The sequence below is a fragment of the Martes martes genome, assembly GCF_963455335.1.
Source record: "Martes martes genome assembly, chromosome: 5".
NCBI lineage: Eukaryota > Metazoa > Chordata > Mammalia > Carnivora > Mustelidae > Martes > Martes martes.
The window spans coordinates 75246347-75261945 of record NC_137892.1 but is presented as its reverse complement, the minus strand read 5'-3'; the positions used below and the strand labels follow the sequence as shown (position 1 = coordinate 75261945).

At 33.4% G+C, this 15599-nt stretch overlaps 1 protein-coding gene across 1 annotated transcript in view; it reads left to right on the top strand.

Moving 5' to 3' along the window:
* The window catches only part of IPO11 (importin 11), a 208004-nt gene that overhangs the window by 49963 nt on the left and 142442 nt on the right, over positions 1-15599 (top strand). Inside the window, exons 6-12 of the mRNA XM_080805105.1 lie at positions 881-1013; positions 3771-3829; positions 8024-8072; positions 9520-9590; positions 11755-11947; positions 12590-12742; positions 14309-14352. Coding sequence (XP_080661231.1) covers positions 881-1013; positions 3771-3829; positions 8024-8072; positions 9520-9590; positions 11755-11947; positions 12590-12742; positions 14309-14352 — 702 coding nt within the window. The remainder of the gene's footprint in view (positions 1-880; positions 1014-3770; positions 3830-8023; positions 8073-9519; positions 9591-11754; positions 11948-12589; positions 12743-14308; positions 14353-15599) is intronic.

The following is a 15599-nucleotide window of genomic DNA, read 5'->3' as shown; positions in this document are numbered from 1 at the left end:
GCCATTAAAATTACTGAATTAAAATAATAGAAATGAAATTTTTTAATAGAAATTTTATTTAAAAGATTGCATTTCTGACTGGTTTCTGATGCCTAAAATTACTATAAACCCAGTGTTTAGTGGAAATAATGTACTTTTATCTGGAATAAGAAAAAGTGTTCTAGAGTTTGCTACTGATAACTAGTCATTCATGTGTACTTTCATCTCATTTTTATTTAAATTAAAAGGCCATGTAGACTCAGCTGGATTTCTCTTAGACCTTCTGGAAAAACAAACAAAAAAGCTGAAGGTAACCCTGGCAATGGTTCTGCCTCAACCTGGGTGGCAGAGGCCAATTGCATCCCAGTGTGAAAGTGAGGTCTGTAAATATCAGTATATATTAGGAAAGCAGCCTGACGAGCATTATGGTTTGTATGTTCCTGCTTCAAATGCCCTAGAACCATAATGAGTAGAACTGGCAGAACACAGAAACCTGATTCTTTTGTATTTCTTAGTATATTGCTTTATATGTTATACTCAATGACAGTCTTGTCACTGTTTTTAAAAACTGAGTATTGCAACATACTAGTATAAGAAAAAGGTGTAAGTAGAAAATGTCAGACTTCAGTGCGGGCATTAGACTAAGTTCTGTTTCAAGAGAAACAAATATTTTAGGTGTGTATATGTGTTCACAGCAATAGCCAGCAGTCCTTGATACTGTACATTCTGTCTTAAAAAGTTTGAAACGTGATAAATGACTTAACTGTTTCACATCTCATTGAAAATGAGATGAAAACTGTGATTAAAAACTGACCTAAAAACTGAAATGTATTACTGTGTCGATCTAGTTGACTACTGAAATCTGTTTTTTGTGAACAAATCTGTTGATATTTCTTTGCAGTTAGCTTCTGGAATTTATAATTTTGCCTGCTCTCTGTGGAATCACCATACAGACACATTCCTTCAGCATGTTTCTTCTGGCAGTGAAGCTGCAGTTCTAAGTTCACTAGAACGAACTCTGCTGTCATTGAAAGGTACTATTAAACTTGATATGTTCATTTTGGAAATGACATACCTCAGAAGAGTCAACACATAGTTCCTCTGGTGGATTATCTGCTCCCACTTGCCCTGGGAGAGTAAGTGGTTAATTAGTCTCTCCCTCACAAACAAGGCCTTATTTGTGGTTGGTTTTTCTTTTGTGAGAAATGGCCTTTCTTCTAATTTGTAAAAGTGTGGAATAGTTTTATGTTATAGCCACATTTCTGGGGTCTCAGGGCTCTGACTATGTTCCTTTCGAATACTTCTACTTTTTTTGCTTCTACTTTACACTTCTCTTTCTGGGCTCCTATCCTTATTGTTGCTGTGCTAACTTCACTAAACTTCATTCCTCAGGTGTTAGTTGAGCTCTGTCTCCCAGGTCTGTTTTTCATGAAAACTCAGCTTCTGTCTTTTTTGTTTGTACCTCAGGCTCACTTGGATTTTAGAAGGTGCTTGATGGTATGCCATCTCGGCCTGTGTTTTCCTATGCTTTGCTTGTATGTCTCCCTTAGCCTAAATTTCTATTTTACCTTCCCTGAGGTGGTTACCTTGACAAATGTATTCTGAGATTCCTTTCCTTTATAAAACACTCTTACTTGGCTCATTCTCTTTGTCTTCCAGTCTCTCTTTTCTTCTGGCACTTAGGCGTTTTTAGTTTGTGTTTCTTAGTTTGATCTCAGGCAGCCTTTAGTTCTCTTACTGTGGCTCATTTTGCATCCTTTGGCTTTACTAATAAGCCCTTTTACCATACTCCCCTTAGTACCTTAGGATGCCGTTCTCCATTCTTGGCACTGTTCTCATGCATCACTTAACATTGATCAGACAGTGGATGCACAGACTTCAAACTGTTCAGCACATTTTGGTGAACTACCTTGTAGACCAAAAGCATGAATGATTTTAAGGGACTGTTGACAAGTAAAATTCATTACACAGGTGGTTATTATGTAAATGAATGGAGATGGTTTTGTCAACATCCTTGAGGAAGAAATTAAAAGGCTTTAGAGAGAGAAACAGTTATCCAGAAAGAATTAGAGAAACTGGTGTTAAGTTTATGTGTACAAAAGTTGTGTAAATTCTGTGTGTAATGATTAAGGAATTTTCACTAGTGCTTTTGATTGTGGGTTTTCTTACCTTACTGATTTCAAAGAGTAACTTTGACAAAAAGGATGCAGCACTACTCTACATTAGCCTGATCTTAGCCTTTCAATACTTCCCTGTCTCGGAGTCTTAGATACACCATAGCATTTCTAAGATATCTTGACCTGGAAAAAATCCCATAGCGTTTCCTTTTAAAATATTTGTTCTGCCCAGCTGTAAATTTCTGTGACTTGAGCAATACTTAAGACTACATTTTTTGTTATGTGTAATCTGAATCTATACCTGTGTGTACTTAGACATGCTTGTATGTGTATACACACACACACACACACACACACACACACACACAAATACATGTATATACACACACATACACATTATTTCAGTAAATTGGTTAGGTGTTTGACACTAGGTAGACATAATAAAATTGCTACACAAATACATGTAAAATGACGTGACATTGTTCTTAAAATATTATGGTAACTGACAGTGTGGTCAGAAAGGACTGCTGAGAAAGTGATGTTTGAACCAGAATCATCATAGGGTAAGTGGAAGTTAACCAAGTGATCAAAGGGAAAAGAAAGGACTGTCCCAGGTGCTGTGGAGCAAGTACTTTTGGGGGATCAAATGAATCCAGAATAAGGGACTCAATTTGAATCCTGTTTTTTCCTATGATGATGCAGTAACTTTTGAGTTGCTTATAATTATACTATGAGACTGATAGTTTTGTAGACAGTTGCGTTCTAAACCTTTTTTTTTTTAAACCGTTATCCCCCTCTAAACCCGTTTTTAGTATATGGCCTTTGAGCTTCACATCGTGACCCCTCACTCTCAGTTATAGAGATGGCAGTGGTTTCTGTAATGTTTTCTTAAAGTGGTATGACTTTGAATTTTATAGTCTCTGGTGCTGCTGTCATCTTTGTGTTACTGATTTGTGCTGTTTTGCATGTATTATATTACTGAATTCTGTCATAACCCATGAAATAGGACTTACTAACCATAGTTTACAGACAGGGACTGTGAGATCTAGAAAAGTTGTCCAAAGTAATACAGTTGTAGACACTGGAGGTAGGATTTAAATATAGATCTGACTTCCAGTCGTTTATCCTGCTTGTCTCCCTGTATACACCAGTTACTCATAAAATGTGATGTTTGTTTATACTTGAGCACTGTAATCTATTTCAGATTTAGAAATAGTTCAGCTTCTATATCCTTTATAGGAGATACTGTATTTTCATTAATGTAGTCTAAAACTTAATGAAGCTTTTTGGTCACTGTTGAGACATATCTCATGGTTATTGAATAGAGATAACTTTCTCAGTTTCAACTTAAAGGGGTTATTGCAGGTGAGAAGTACTGTCAGTTATAGCAATTAAATTAAATTTTGCAGTACAGTTTTAGAAACAGTAGTAATTAAGATATGTGAGAAGAGCATAGCTTTTGAGTCACAAAGACTTTGTTGTCATTCTGTCTTTCCTACTTGGAAGCAAACCAGTGATCAGGGATTACCTTTCTTTATTATATGAAAGGATAAAGTTAGAGTAACCCCTAATCTTGATGAGGCTTTGCAATTCTGAGTCTTTGTTATGATTATGATTGTAATAGGTTAAAATATGAGGCATTTAGATGCAATAAAGCTCAATTTTACTTTTCAGTGCTGCGTAAATTAACTGTTAATGGATTTGTGGAACCTCATAAGAATATGGAGGTGATGGTAAGTGAAAGCAGTAACTGATTCTTTGTGGCTTTGGGAAAGTGCTTTGTATTTTCCTGAATGTTTGAAAGCTTATTCTTTTTACTTTGCATTCATTGATAAGTTTTTATTAAGTGACCTTTATTAAGTGACCTTTTACCATTTGGTATATGTTATACTATACTTCTTAGATATACGGCCTTTTTTTCAGAAAAGCAGCTCCTTCGTGAAGGGGAGGAAGTAAGCCTAGGACAGTACTTGAGTGCCATGATACATTGAGTGTGTTATTTATAATTTGAATTGAGGTGAACTTCTTGAATTTGAATGCTGTTACTACATTTCTAGGTCCATTGTGAACCTAGATATTTAAAATGAATTCTTCTTTTTGATCATAACATTTATATGTGCTCTTCGTAGTCAACTGAAAATATATATAGAAGAAGGGACAACCCTATTGTTAAGCCCAACATTTGTGATGTATATTTATTGTTTGTATGGCATCATCTACTTTTTCTGTCTACAAGAGTATATAGCTGTATATATTTTATCCTGAAACAAAATGAACTTGTATTACATATTTATTCAGATCTGTGTTAGTTTTCACAGTGAGTTTAAGTCAGCTAAAATGTTGCTTTCTATAGGTTTCTATGGCTTGCTTTCTATAGGTTTCTATAGGTTGCTTTGGGGCGTTGGAACAGGAATTGTGAAATATGTATATCTAATTGAGTCTTTGGGTCTCCTCTACCAGATTTTACCGGAGTTACCTGTTTGTTTGCTTTAAATCTTTAGTGTACTATGGCTGTCATTAAGATTTTGATTGCAATAATGATTCTATTGTTAAAGGAATTTAAAAGCTGGTGATACACATCACTATAGGGTGATGGCTGTTTTGTTTTAAAAAAGTGTTACATGCTTATTTTTTTAAAAGATAAATACAGAAGGAAAGGAAAAAGTCATTTGAAAACTTGGTATCAAAGATATTGCTAAAATTTGTAAGTATACTTAAAGACATTTTGTACATAGTCTTTCAGATATTCCTCTCTTATCCTCATTTTTATGTAAATAAGACCCATATGTTGTTTCTTGACTTGCTTTTTCTTAAACTTAGTATGTCATTTTTCTCCTGGGTATTTTTCTCATGTCAGTAATATAGGTTATGTTTTTAATGATTCTTGTGATTACTGTGAGTGAGCTAGTTTTTAAAAAGTGATAATGTTAATATAGGATTCCTCTAACTTACCTGCCCAGCTATCCTTTGGAGCTAGGATTTAAATATAGTATTTAAGAGACTCATTTACTCACTGCAAAGTGATGATAAAACTGAGGGTTGCTGGGGGGTGTAGGGGAGGGATAGGGTGGCTGGGTGATGGACATTGGGGAGGGTATGTGCTATGGTGAGTGCTGTGAAATGTGTAAGACTGATGAATCACAGACCTGTACCCCTGGGGCAAATAATACATTATATATTAATAAAAATAATTAAAGAAAAGTAATGATAATGACTAACAAAAAAATAATTCCTAGTTATTCACTGATGGTGTATAGGTTGTTTCCAGTTTTTAATTGTTGTTCAGTGATGTCGGAATGAACATTTGGATATATAATGTGTCATTGTGTACTTTTCTGATGCCCTCTTCAGGCTAAATTACTAGAATTGGAAATGGTTGATTCAAGTATGGGCACATTGATAGCATTGATTCATATTATCAAATTGCCAAAATATTTATCAAAAATCAGCCATAATTTTAATGCTGATATATTTTAACTATTAATATTTATTGCCATACTGCCATAAAACACTTCCAGAAACCAATTAGGCAGCTGCTCCTAAATTCCTGCACTGGAATGCATTAAGTTGCATAAAGGCAGAGACTGGTTCACTCACTTTCCATTCCAGAGCTTGAAATAGTTTCTGCCAGTAGTAAATGCTCAGTAGTTATTTATAAAATGAATGAATATGTGATAGAGTAGAAACAGTAGGTCAGAAGACTCAGTAATTATTTTTATATGCAGTATGATTCTGAATATCATAAATTATGTAACCGACAGTTTGTGTTTATCAGTGTTTAGTTTTTTTTAATAAAAATAAATCGATTTGAATCACATTCCTGTAAAGTGGAATAGTGGTTTTTAGTGGAAACTGTCAATGTTCTGTGAGTTTTTGGCTTTCCCTGAGTCTTTCTTCTGTATGCTGAAACAGTATGTCAGCTTTTACTTAGTTCAGTGCTGTTTTATAGCAGTTAAGGTATATTGACTTGTTGGAAACAAAATAGAATTTTAACAAGTTAAGGGCGGTTTCTCAAATAACATAAATATCTTAAAAATAACATGGAACTTAAAAGATGCTTTAGAAGCACTGTATGATAATGGTGAGATTTTGGTTTCTGGAGGCAGATAGATTTGGATTTGAATCTTGACTTGGCCTTTTCCTGATAGTGTGGCCTCCATCTGTTTACTTATCTACCCTGATACTCAGTGTCTTTTTTTTTTTTTCTTTATAATATGAAGATGAAATAATGGTGCCTACTTCATTGGATATGTGAGGATTAAGGGAGACAGTGATTTTTTTGTAAATGTTTCAGCTAATTAAAGTGCTCTATAAATGACCATTTCATGGTTAGAGTTACTGTGTTATTATGTAACATAAATCATAAGCTGTAACTTAGTTTACTTGGACTGTAGATTCATCAGCTGTCTATAATTCTAAAAATTCCTGATTCTCTTGATCACCTTACTAAAGTTGATGACTTTTATGATTTTCTACTTTCCTTGGAGAATCCCAGTTGATAAATTAATATTATTTTAAAGGAATAGTATAAAATTCTTTCTATGTTATCATTAAAGGGATCATTAGACCACTGTATAAATTTAAAATACATATGGGATCTCAATGATCTTATTTTTCTTGTAATGAAACATTTTGCTCTTCCATCACCCTAGAAATTACTTTTTTGTTAATTATCGTTACTTTTCAGTTATTCTCAACTGTGGTTAAAAAGACTGAAATAGTGTGACAAGTGTAAGATGATGGAATTCCCAAAGGATGAAGCAGTAGAGAAATTGTCATCTTTCAGTTTCCTTATTGAGTTGTACAGTGTATTCCATCATCTTTAAGAAGGAATAGAAGAAGACTGGTAGCACTCTTTTTCTATCCTACTTTCATTCAGCTTTTGTTTATCACACTGAGAATTCAGAATTCTTCATTTTCTGCCCAAAATGACAGAGAAGAAAATTGACAAGAGGAAGAGGTTTCACAATTCTTACATGAATCAGAAGATGGATGCTCTCAGAAAGACTGAGAGCAGCATTCTGGGCCCTGATGGTGATGGTGAAATTGTCTAAGTGAAATCTGTTTCTGAGTCATCAGATGATGATATCCTTGTTAAATTGTCCCAAACTCAAGAATGGATGAGTGGGCAATATATTCCTAAGGACAAAGAGGAAATAACACTATGTTAGTTAGCTACTCATCAGGAAGGCCTTCACCATGTAGTTATTTTGTGCAAAAACCTGGACCATCCTGTTTATTACAAGTGCATGTGACATCTTTTATGATGTTTATACACCAAAATTTTTTGATCCCAAAAGTCTGTGGTGTTTGAATTCTTAAAAATATTAATAAAGTTGTTTTTTACTATCCCTTTATATCTGTAAACTTTTTTTTAACATTTCTTAAAAGACATATTAACAAATAGGGGTTGTTTAGATTTTTACCAGATCATAAATGGTGACACGTCTTCTCTTATATCTGAAGGCTAATAAATTTGATACTTGGGCTTAAGAACTTCTTCTTTAAATAATTAGTACCATTTATTCATATATTCCTGGATTCTGGGATAGAGTAATAAAAACACAGTGAATTTCTCACTCTCAGGGAGTGTACATTCTAATGGGAGCAGACAGAAAATAGACAAACAGTATGCCAGGGGATTATAAGAGCTGTGAAGAAGAAAATCATTGAGGAGAATAGAGTTTATTTAGTTAAATAGAATGCTTAAGTAATGTTTTATTTATTGCAAAGTGATTTAGGTAACTGAAATGAGACATTGAAGAGATGAAATACTGTATTTTCTAATGGAAGACATTAATAGTATTTTTATTTTATCTCATTTTAACTTTTTAAAATGATGTGATAGATACATTTTAGTATTTTTGAAAAAGTGTAAGGGAGATGTTTACAACAATAAATTGAGACCTTAAAAATTTTTTTTCTAGGGTTTTTTACATGGAATATTTGACCGTCTGAAGCAATTTCTAGAATGCAGTAAGTACTCCTTTGACAGTAGATTTTATTTGTAGAATCCTTATTCATAATTTTGCTCTGCTTTCATATCTGAAGAGGCTAAACTCTTACATCTTGATCATTAATCCTCTGAGGTTGAATTGGGAGCTCAGCTTTGTCTTCATACACTGTCTTGTCCTGAGTATTATGGAAGTTTTTTTTTTTTTAAACAGTCTATTTTGTGTCCTGTTTCTTTGTAGATATTTTTACTGTTACTCCTCTTTTCCATGCATACATCCACAGTGGTCATGTATTTAATACTCACTAAATGTAGCTCCTGGGCCACATGCTCCCAAGACTTTGTATAGACTCTGTGTGTGTGTGCGTGTGTGTGTGTGTGTGTGTGTAGTTCATTTTACATGTGGGTATGGTATAAATTACCTTCAATGGTACTTTAATTTTATAAATTTCCTGTAGATTAATCTTTGTAGCTTATCTTGAGGACGCTCTGTCATCCACACAAGAGAATTTAGCATTTATTTTTGTGTTATGTTATACTCGTGATCTGTTTATTATCCTTTTCCCTGTGATTTTAAGCACCTTTGCTGACCGTGCACACACCTGCAAACACAGAGTACACATACATGTGCTTGCATGAGCACATACACATGTGTACATCCTCTGTGTATGTTTACATATATGTGTACTTGGGAACTTAATAGTGTGAGGAGATATTTTAGTGTACAAACTTTTAGAGAGTTGTTGATTGTTTTATGTCAGTCGTTTTCAGCTTAGTAAAAACATTGTTGAGCCTTAAGCCAGGCACTGTTCTGGGCACTGTACATGCAAAGATGAATAAGACAACTTATATAAAGTAGTTTATTTTTATGACAATCGTCATTTTCTCTGGTCACCCTGTGGAGAAGCACAGGGAAGAATAGGAGCCCTCCCTGGAGAGGAGAATGATGTAAATGATGAGATGAATAGGAAGAGTATGATTATAGAGAGTAGTTGATGGGCTGGTGGACACTATTCTGAATGTACACAATTAATGATGTTAGGGAAATTATCTGAAGAAAATGGTCAGAAAATACAGGAAAAATAATGAGTATATTACTCTTTTGAGTGCTTTGTTTTTATTAATTTTGCTTCTAAATTTCAACTATGACTAATTTTGATTTTGAAAATGTGATTGGTAATTCATGGATAAAATTGCTACTACCCTTTTACTTTAACATGGGCTCAGTTTATATTTTAGGATTGATTTTGTGAAACATGGTACCAGGGATTACTGTGTCGTTTAAGTGTAATTCTTTTAAAAAACTTGATTAATTTTTTAGAGTTGGGAAAGCACAGTAATGTGTTTATAATGCAAAACATGCAAAAATATATTTGACAGTATTTTTGTGAAAAGTTTTGTCATTGTTTTGATTGTGAATTTATGAAGTATTATAAACTTGTACTAATACTTGAATTGTGTTTTTAACAGGTAGAAATATAGGTACAGATAACGTATGTAGAGATAGATTGGAAAAGACCATCATTCTTTTTACTAAAGTGGTAAGTTTTCTTTTTATCGTAAGTTTATGTTTTCTTAAATAAAATACATGTACTCAGATTTATGAAGGAAAATGGTGTGAGCATACATTCTTTAGTGTAAAGTAACTTACTTTCTGTTTCTAGCAAAGTTAAACTGTATTAAAGTATTTAGCATGCATATTATAATTAAATTTATATGCCTTATATCAGTTATGAGTCACTTTGTTGTAAAAAAAAAATTCTAATAAATATTAGAGAGGTTCATTCCTCTGAAGTTTCTTATTCTCAAGCCTATAGGATAAAAGCAGAGATAAAGAAGGTACCAGTTGCAGCTGAGCAGGAACTGGATCATGTATAACAGGCAGTGTAATATCAAGAAGTCAGTATATTTAGAATGACAGATTATCATCAATATCAAACATCTTTTGAATAGAATTAAATGGGTGCACTGTGCTAGGCAATGTATATAAATTTCTGATAAAACTAAGTTTTATAGAAACTGATTTTTATGAAATTTTGGCCTGGGGATGGTTGGGAGAAGTACATAGAGTTGGGAAGACCTGGTTTGAGGACTGCCTTGCAGTAAAACTGTGGTTGAAGACAGGTAGCAGTATCTAAACTTGTAACCTACTTTCTCTTTTTTCCTGAAGTTTCATTAATAGGATTAAGGTCGTGTGTTCTCCTGAGAGTGGAGAAAAGGAGTAGAAATGAGCTGTTCTTAATGTCTTTGGTTAAGTATCAGTACCTTTAGTTTCAGTTCTCTTTGTTTCCCACAGTTAGGTTTTAAATAGCCTCAACAGCAAAAGCCCATCTAATCTTCCAAGATCCAGGAAGAAATTGACTCAGGTATTTTAAGTTAAAAACCAAAAAAACACAGAGGAAAGTAAAATGACATGATGTGGTTAGTCAGTGGATCTGTGCAGTGCTTATAAATAATTTCATTTATGAAATTCATATTTAAAATGTCTGACTTTATTAAAGCTTTAAAAATTGGAATATTTCAAACATACCTCCAAATAGAATTTAATAACTTTGAGTCCCCTTGAGGTCATCACTTAGCTTCAGGAATTATCAACATATGTTGAGGCTTGGCTCTGTTTTATCTGTACACTTCCTTTCCCTCTCCTCTTTGATTGTTTTTTAAAAGCAAATCTCAGATATCCTGTAAGTATTATCTGTAAATATTTGAATATGTATCTTTAAGTGACTAGGGGTTTAAAATCTAACACATTTAAAAAGAAGGAATGACTTCTTATCCTCTTTTGAGCCAGTTTTTAGATATTTCTCAAAATTTTTGTAGTTGTTTTGTTGGAATCAGGATTCAGTAGTGTCAGTCCTCTTTTGTTGTTGTTGTTGCTATTTATTTGCTGAGGTAATACATAATTTCCTTCTCAGGTTTTTCCTGTTTTGCATTTGGCTCTTTCCATCCTATTGTATCATGTTCCTTTGTCTCTATACCCTACCTCTTCCCATACTTCTTATAAATTTGTAGTTAGATATAGAGGCCTGATCGTATTCGGACTTTATTTTGTGGAGGAGGGCAAGGATGGCGGGAGTACTTTTAAGAGTACTGTGTATTTCACATTGTATCCTATTGGGAGATAAGGTGTCTGTCTACAATGCTGAGGGAGAGCTTTCCATTATAAGGAACTTTAGCAGCCTTTCCCTGTTGATTATTTTAGAAGCTACTGATGACCATACCTAGATCTGTTGTTTGATAAGAGGTTGTATAATGATGGCATTTTATTATTTTGTTGGCATTTATTAGCCAGAATTCTTTTGTAAAGAAGAAATCTCCCTCATCAACTGTTTGATAATTGAAATGTAGTTTCACTTTTTGCCTTTATTACTTTTTCAAGTCCTGTCTTTTGTATACTTTACACTTTTTGTTTCATATTCACCCGTTGTTACTGCATTAAGTATGAAGTGGATCAATTTTGGACCCTAGACTAGAAATGATAGAAATTTCTTGACATGAGATACCATCTGACATAATCCACATTATAGGATGTATCCCAAGAAATAAGGTGCATGTGTATTACATGCAAAACTGGATGTACGTAGATTGTCCACCAAGGTTCAGATCTTGCCACATGTATATTAGCAAAGTTATAAGATGTACTTATGGATCATTATATTCCCAAATGAACTTGGAGAAAATACATTTTAATTTTTTTCTTTATAGCTTTTGGACTTCTTGGATCAGCATCCGTTTTCATTTACTCCTTTAATTCAGAGATCATTGGAATTTTCTGTAAGCTATGTATTTACGGAAGTTGGTGAAGGCGTTACGTTTGAACGATTCATTGTTCAATGCATGAATCTTATTAAGATGATTGTTAAAAATTATGCTTATAAGCCATCTAAAAATTTTGAAGGTAATGCCTTACTGGCAGCTTTTCCTCCTCATTATTTCAAATGTGAAGTAATTGCTATTTTTATGTATTTGAAATTCATTTATTTAAGTGTGAAAAGTAAAATATTGCTTGGACATGAACTAGAGATAAGGATTAGAGAGTTTAATATGTGAATGCCAGCTTTAAAAGCCATAGAATGCATTAGTAATCTATCTTTCGTAGCATAGTAAAAGATCAATTGAAGCTTTGGGACTTCAATAACCACTGCAGTTCATGTTGTAAGCTGTATTTATTTGTACAATTAAAATTTTTCTCTAACTTCAGTGAGGTTACTTTTAGACATTAGAATTCATACATGTACATGTATACCAAGATGAGTGAGGAGTTCTTATAGGAGAAAGAAAGACATATGTATCTAAGTCACTCCAATATGGTGTGATAATATAGCAGGGGATGTACAGGCTGTAGTGGGAGGACAGCTGCAAGACTGATGTGTGTGGTGTGAATAAAGAACTGTCTTCGAAATTTGCCCTTAAGAAAAATGAAAATTTATACACCACTTTATATTCTCCCTCAAGAGTGTATTTTTAAATTTATTTAAGTTATATAATCCAACTTCAGTAGAATCTTTGTATGATTAACTTGGAAATTTTATTTTTCTAGATAGCAGCCCTGAAACTCTAGAAGCTCATAAGATTAAGATGGCATTCTTCACATATCCCACTTTGACGGAGATATGTAGAAGATTAGTCTCTCATTATTTTCTGCTAACTGAAGAGGAACTAACAATGTGGGAAGAAGACCCCGAAGGCTTTAGTAAGAATCAGTTTTTCAGTTTTTGCCTGGCTTTTCTCCTTCTTCCCTAAATACATATCATCTATTTGAGTGATGGGCATAACAACATTGTATTTTAATATAGCATTTTTGATCTGATAATCTTGGCTTTTAAAAGTTAACATGTCCTTTGTTACCTGTTAAAAGAAATTGAGAAGGAGAAGATGAATGATTTTTTCAAATATATGGAGTTTTCTCCAGAAAGAGACCTTTTAAAATTTTTAGATGTTCCTATGAACATATAAGTTTAAAACAAAAATGTAAAATAAACTATCTGTCTCTGTTATCAGGTCAGTTTGTACTTTGTGATTCATTCCATCTTATTTTTTATTAGTAGACATTATTTTTCAAAAAGAAATTTGGGAAATTTCTGAATTACTAAATAGATCACCTATTTAAATTTTAAGATGAGTATTTTGTTGATTGAAATATTTTTCTAGGATATCCTTTTTGTCCATATGAATGTTAATAATAGAATAAGAGTATCAAGGTTCTTGCTACAGAAAATCAAGAAATCATGTGCCTAATAAAGTTTCCTGTGTGTGTGAATAGAGTGCCTGTGTGTGAATTACTTAAGCTGTCCTCAGACATAGGTTAGATTTTAGACTCTCCTCATCCCTTTGACTGGGTGACTTTGTGTAGTTCTGTTCATATATTTTCTAAGATTTTAAGAATGCCTCAGATGTTTTGGAAGACTCCTCTTCTCCCTCTTTTTGTTCTTTAAAAATAATTTTAGTTCATTTAGAAAATACAGCATTTTTGGGGCGCCTGGGTAGCTCAGTGGGTTAAAGCCTCTCTGCTTTCAGCTTAGGTCATGATCCCAGGGTCCTGGGATCGAGCCCTGCATCGGGCTCTCTGCTCAGCGGGGAGCCTGCTTCCCCCTCTCTCTCTGCCTGCCTCTCTGCCTACTTGTGATCTCTGTGTGTCAAATAAATAAAGAAAAATCTTTAAAAAAAAAAAGAAAATACAGCATTATACTCTATGTATCCTTTATTGTTTTTGCCTTTTCTCTTAGCTAAAACCTTACGTTTCAAATCACTTTCTTCATGCTGTGTGTATAGTAGTATAATATGAAACACTGAATTCCTAGACTTGTAGAAGTCCCTAAAGTATTTTACTTTTTTAAAATTTAACTTTAAATATAGAACATTTTTGAAAGTGTTACTAATTATTATAACTTATAAGACATTATTATATTGAATGAAATAATCTTGGGATTATAGTTATATTCGAGTGCTTACTGGGTGATATCACATACTCTGGAAGTGACGAGCCCTTTGAGCTTTCCTCCATAGAGAATTTTTAATGAAAGTGAGAATGCTTATGTAAGCACTTGATGGGAGACTACCATACACAGATGTGATCTATACTATATAGTAAAGAAATCTGTGTAAGGCCTTGTGTTTCCAAGGATTTGCTTTCAGTGTTATGTTTAAAACCATTCATAGAAATAAACTGACAGTATTTAAAATCTGTGTATTCCAAACTGAGACTTTGGAAACACCATTATTATATGGTGAGCATCATTTGTTGTATTTTTAATTGCAGCAGTGGAAGAAACAGGAGGAGATTCTTGGAAATATAGTTTGAGGGTAAGTATTGATTGAAAGAAAAACTGATAGGGAAATGCTTAATGCTTCTATAACTCTTAGTAGAGGGTGATATTTTGTTTAAGATTCCAGGCGTTAAACCAGATGAATAGGAAACTATAATTGTAGGAATCTGTATTTGAGAGGAAAGTACTTAATTAAATTATGAACTTAAACCTAAATTTTTGTTGTTGTTTATTTGGGGGGTCACAAACTGAATTTTTCTCCATTTTGCAGTCACATTGATGGGAAAGTAATTATCAGTGCAGAAATAGGAAATGTTTTTGAAAATGAAAACTACTCCTTTTTGGCTAGAATGATTTTCTCCCCTCAAGTATTTCAGTAATACTGAAGCTTTTTTTGATGCATATTTCTTGTACCACTGAGTGTGATTCTCAGAGACCAGCCCATTGCTTTTAATTTTAGAATGCTTTCTAAGTCTACATTTTTTGGTGTGGCCAACATTTGAGGAGAATTAATCAAATATAGTCTTTGAACTGTTTTTGTGTGTGAAAAGTTGTGTTTACATAATTTATACTATTTTTCTAAGAATGTATGTTAATGTTTTTTAGTTTTACAAGCTTATGTAGAAAACGAGCGAGATAGTTAAGTAGAGAAATTATTATTGCTTTAAATTAAAAATAACTGCTTTAATTTTTTAAAACTTTGTTTTATGGAAAATTTCAAACATAGTAAAAAATAGAATAATGTCATGAGCCCTTGTATTCCAAAGCCCCATTTATCAGTTACCAATTCATGGCTAATCGTACTTCATATGAGTACCTCCCCAACCTCAACTTGGATTATTTTGAAGCAAGTATTTGAGGTGACCTGTCGTTTCTTCTGTACATAATTCAGTATGTATACAAGATTTGTTTTAAAACATAAAGCATAGCACCTTCAAAATTCATAATTCCTTTGTATTATGAAACATGTGATGGTTTGTTACTTTTAAGGACCAAAATGAACCAGTTTTGTTATATAGCTAACACTGATATAGTAACTTCTGTTACTGTTTGTGTCTGTTAAAAGAAATAGTATTTGGGGGATGGGAGGGATGGGGTGCCTGCATGATGGACATTGGGGAGGGTATGTGCTGTGGTGAGCGCGTGCTATGCATTGTGTAAGACTGATGGATCACAGACCTGTACTCTTGAAACAAATAATACAGTATATGTTTAAAAAAAAGAGAGAAAGGAAATACTATTCTACATGGTGAATTGAATTCGTGAGTTGGAATTGTTACTTAC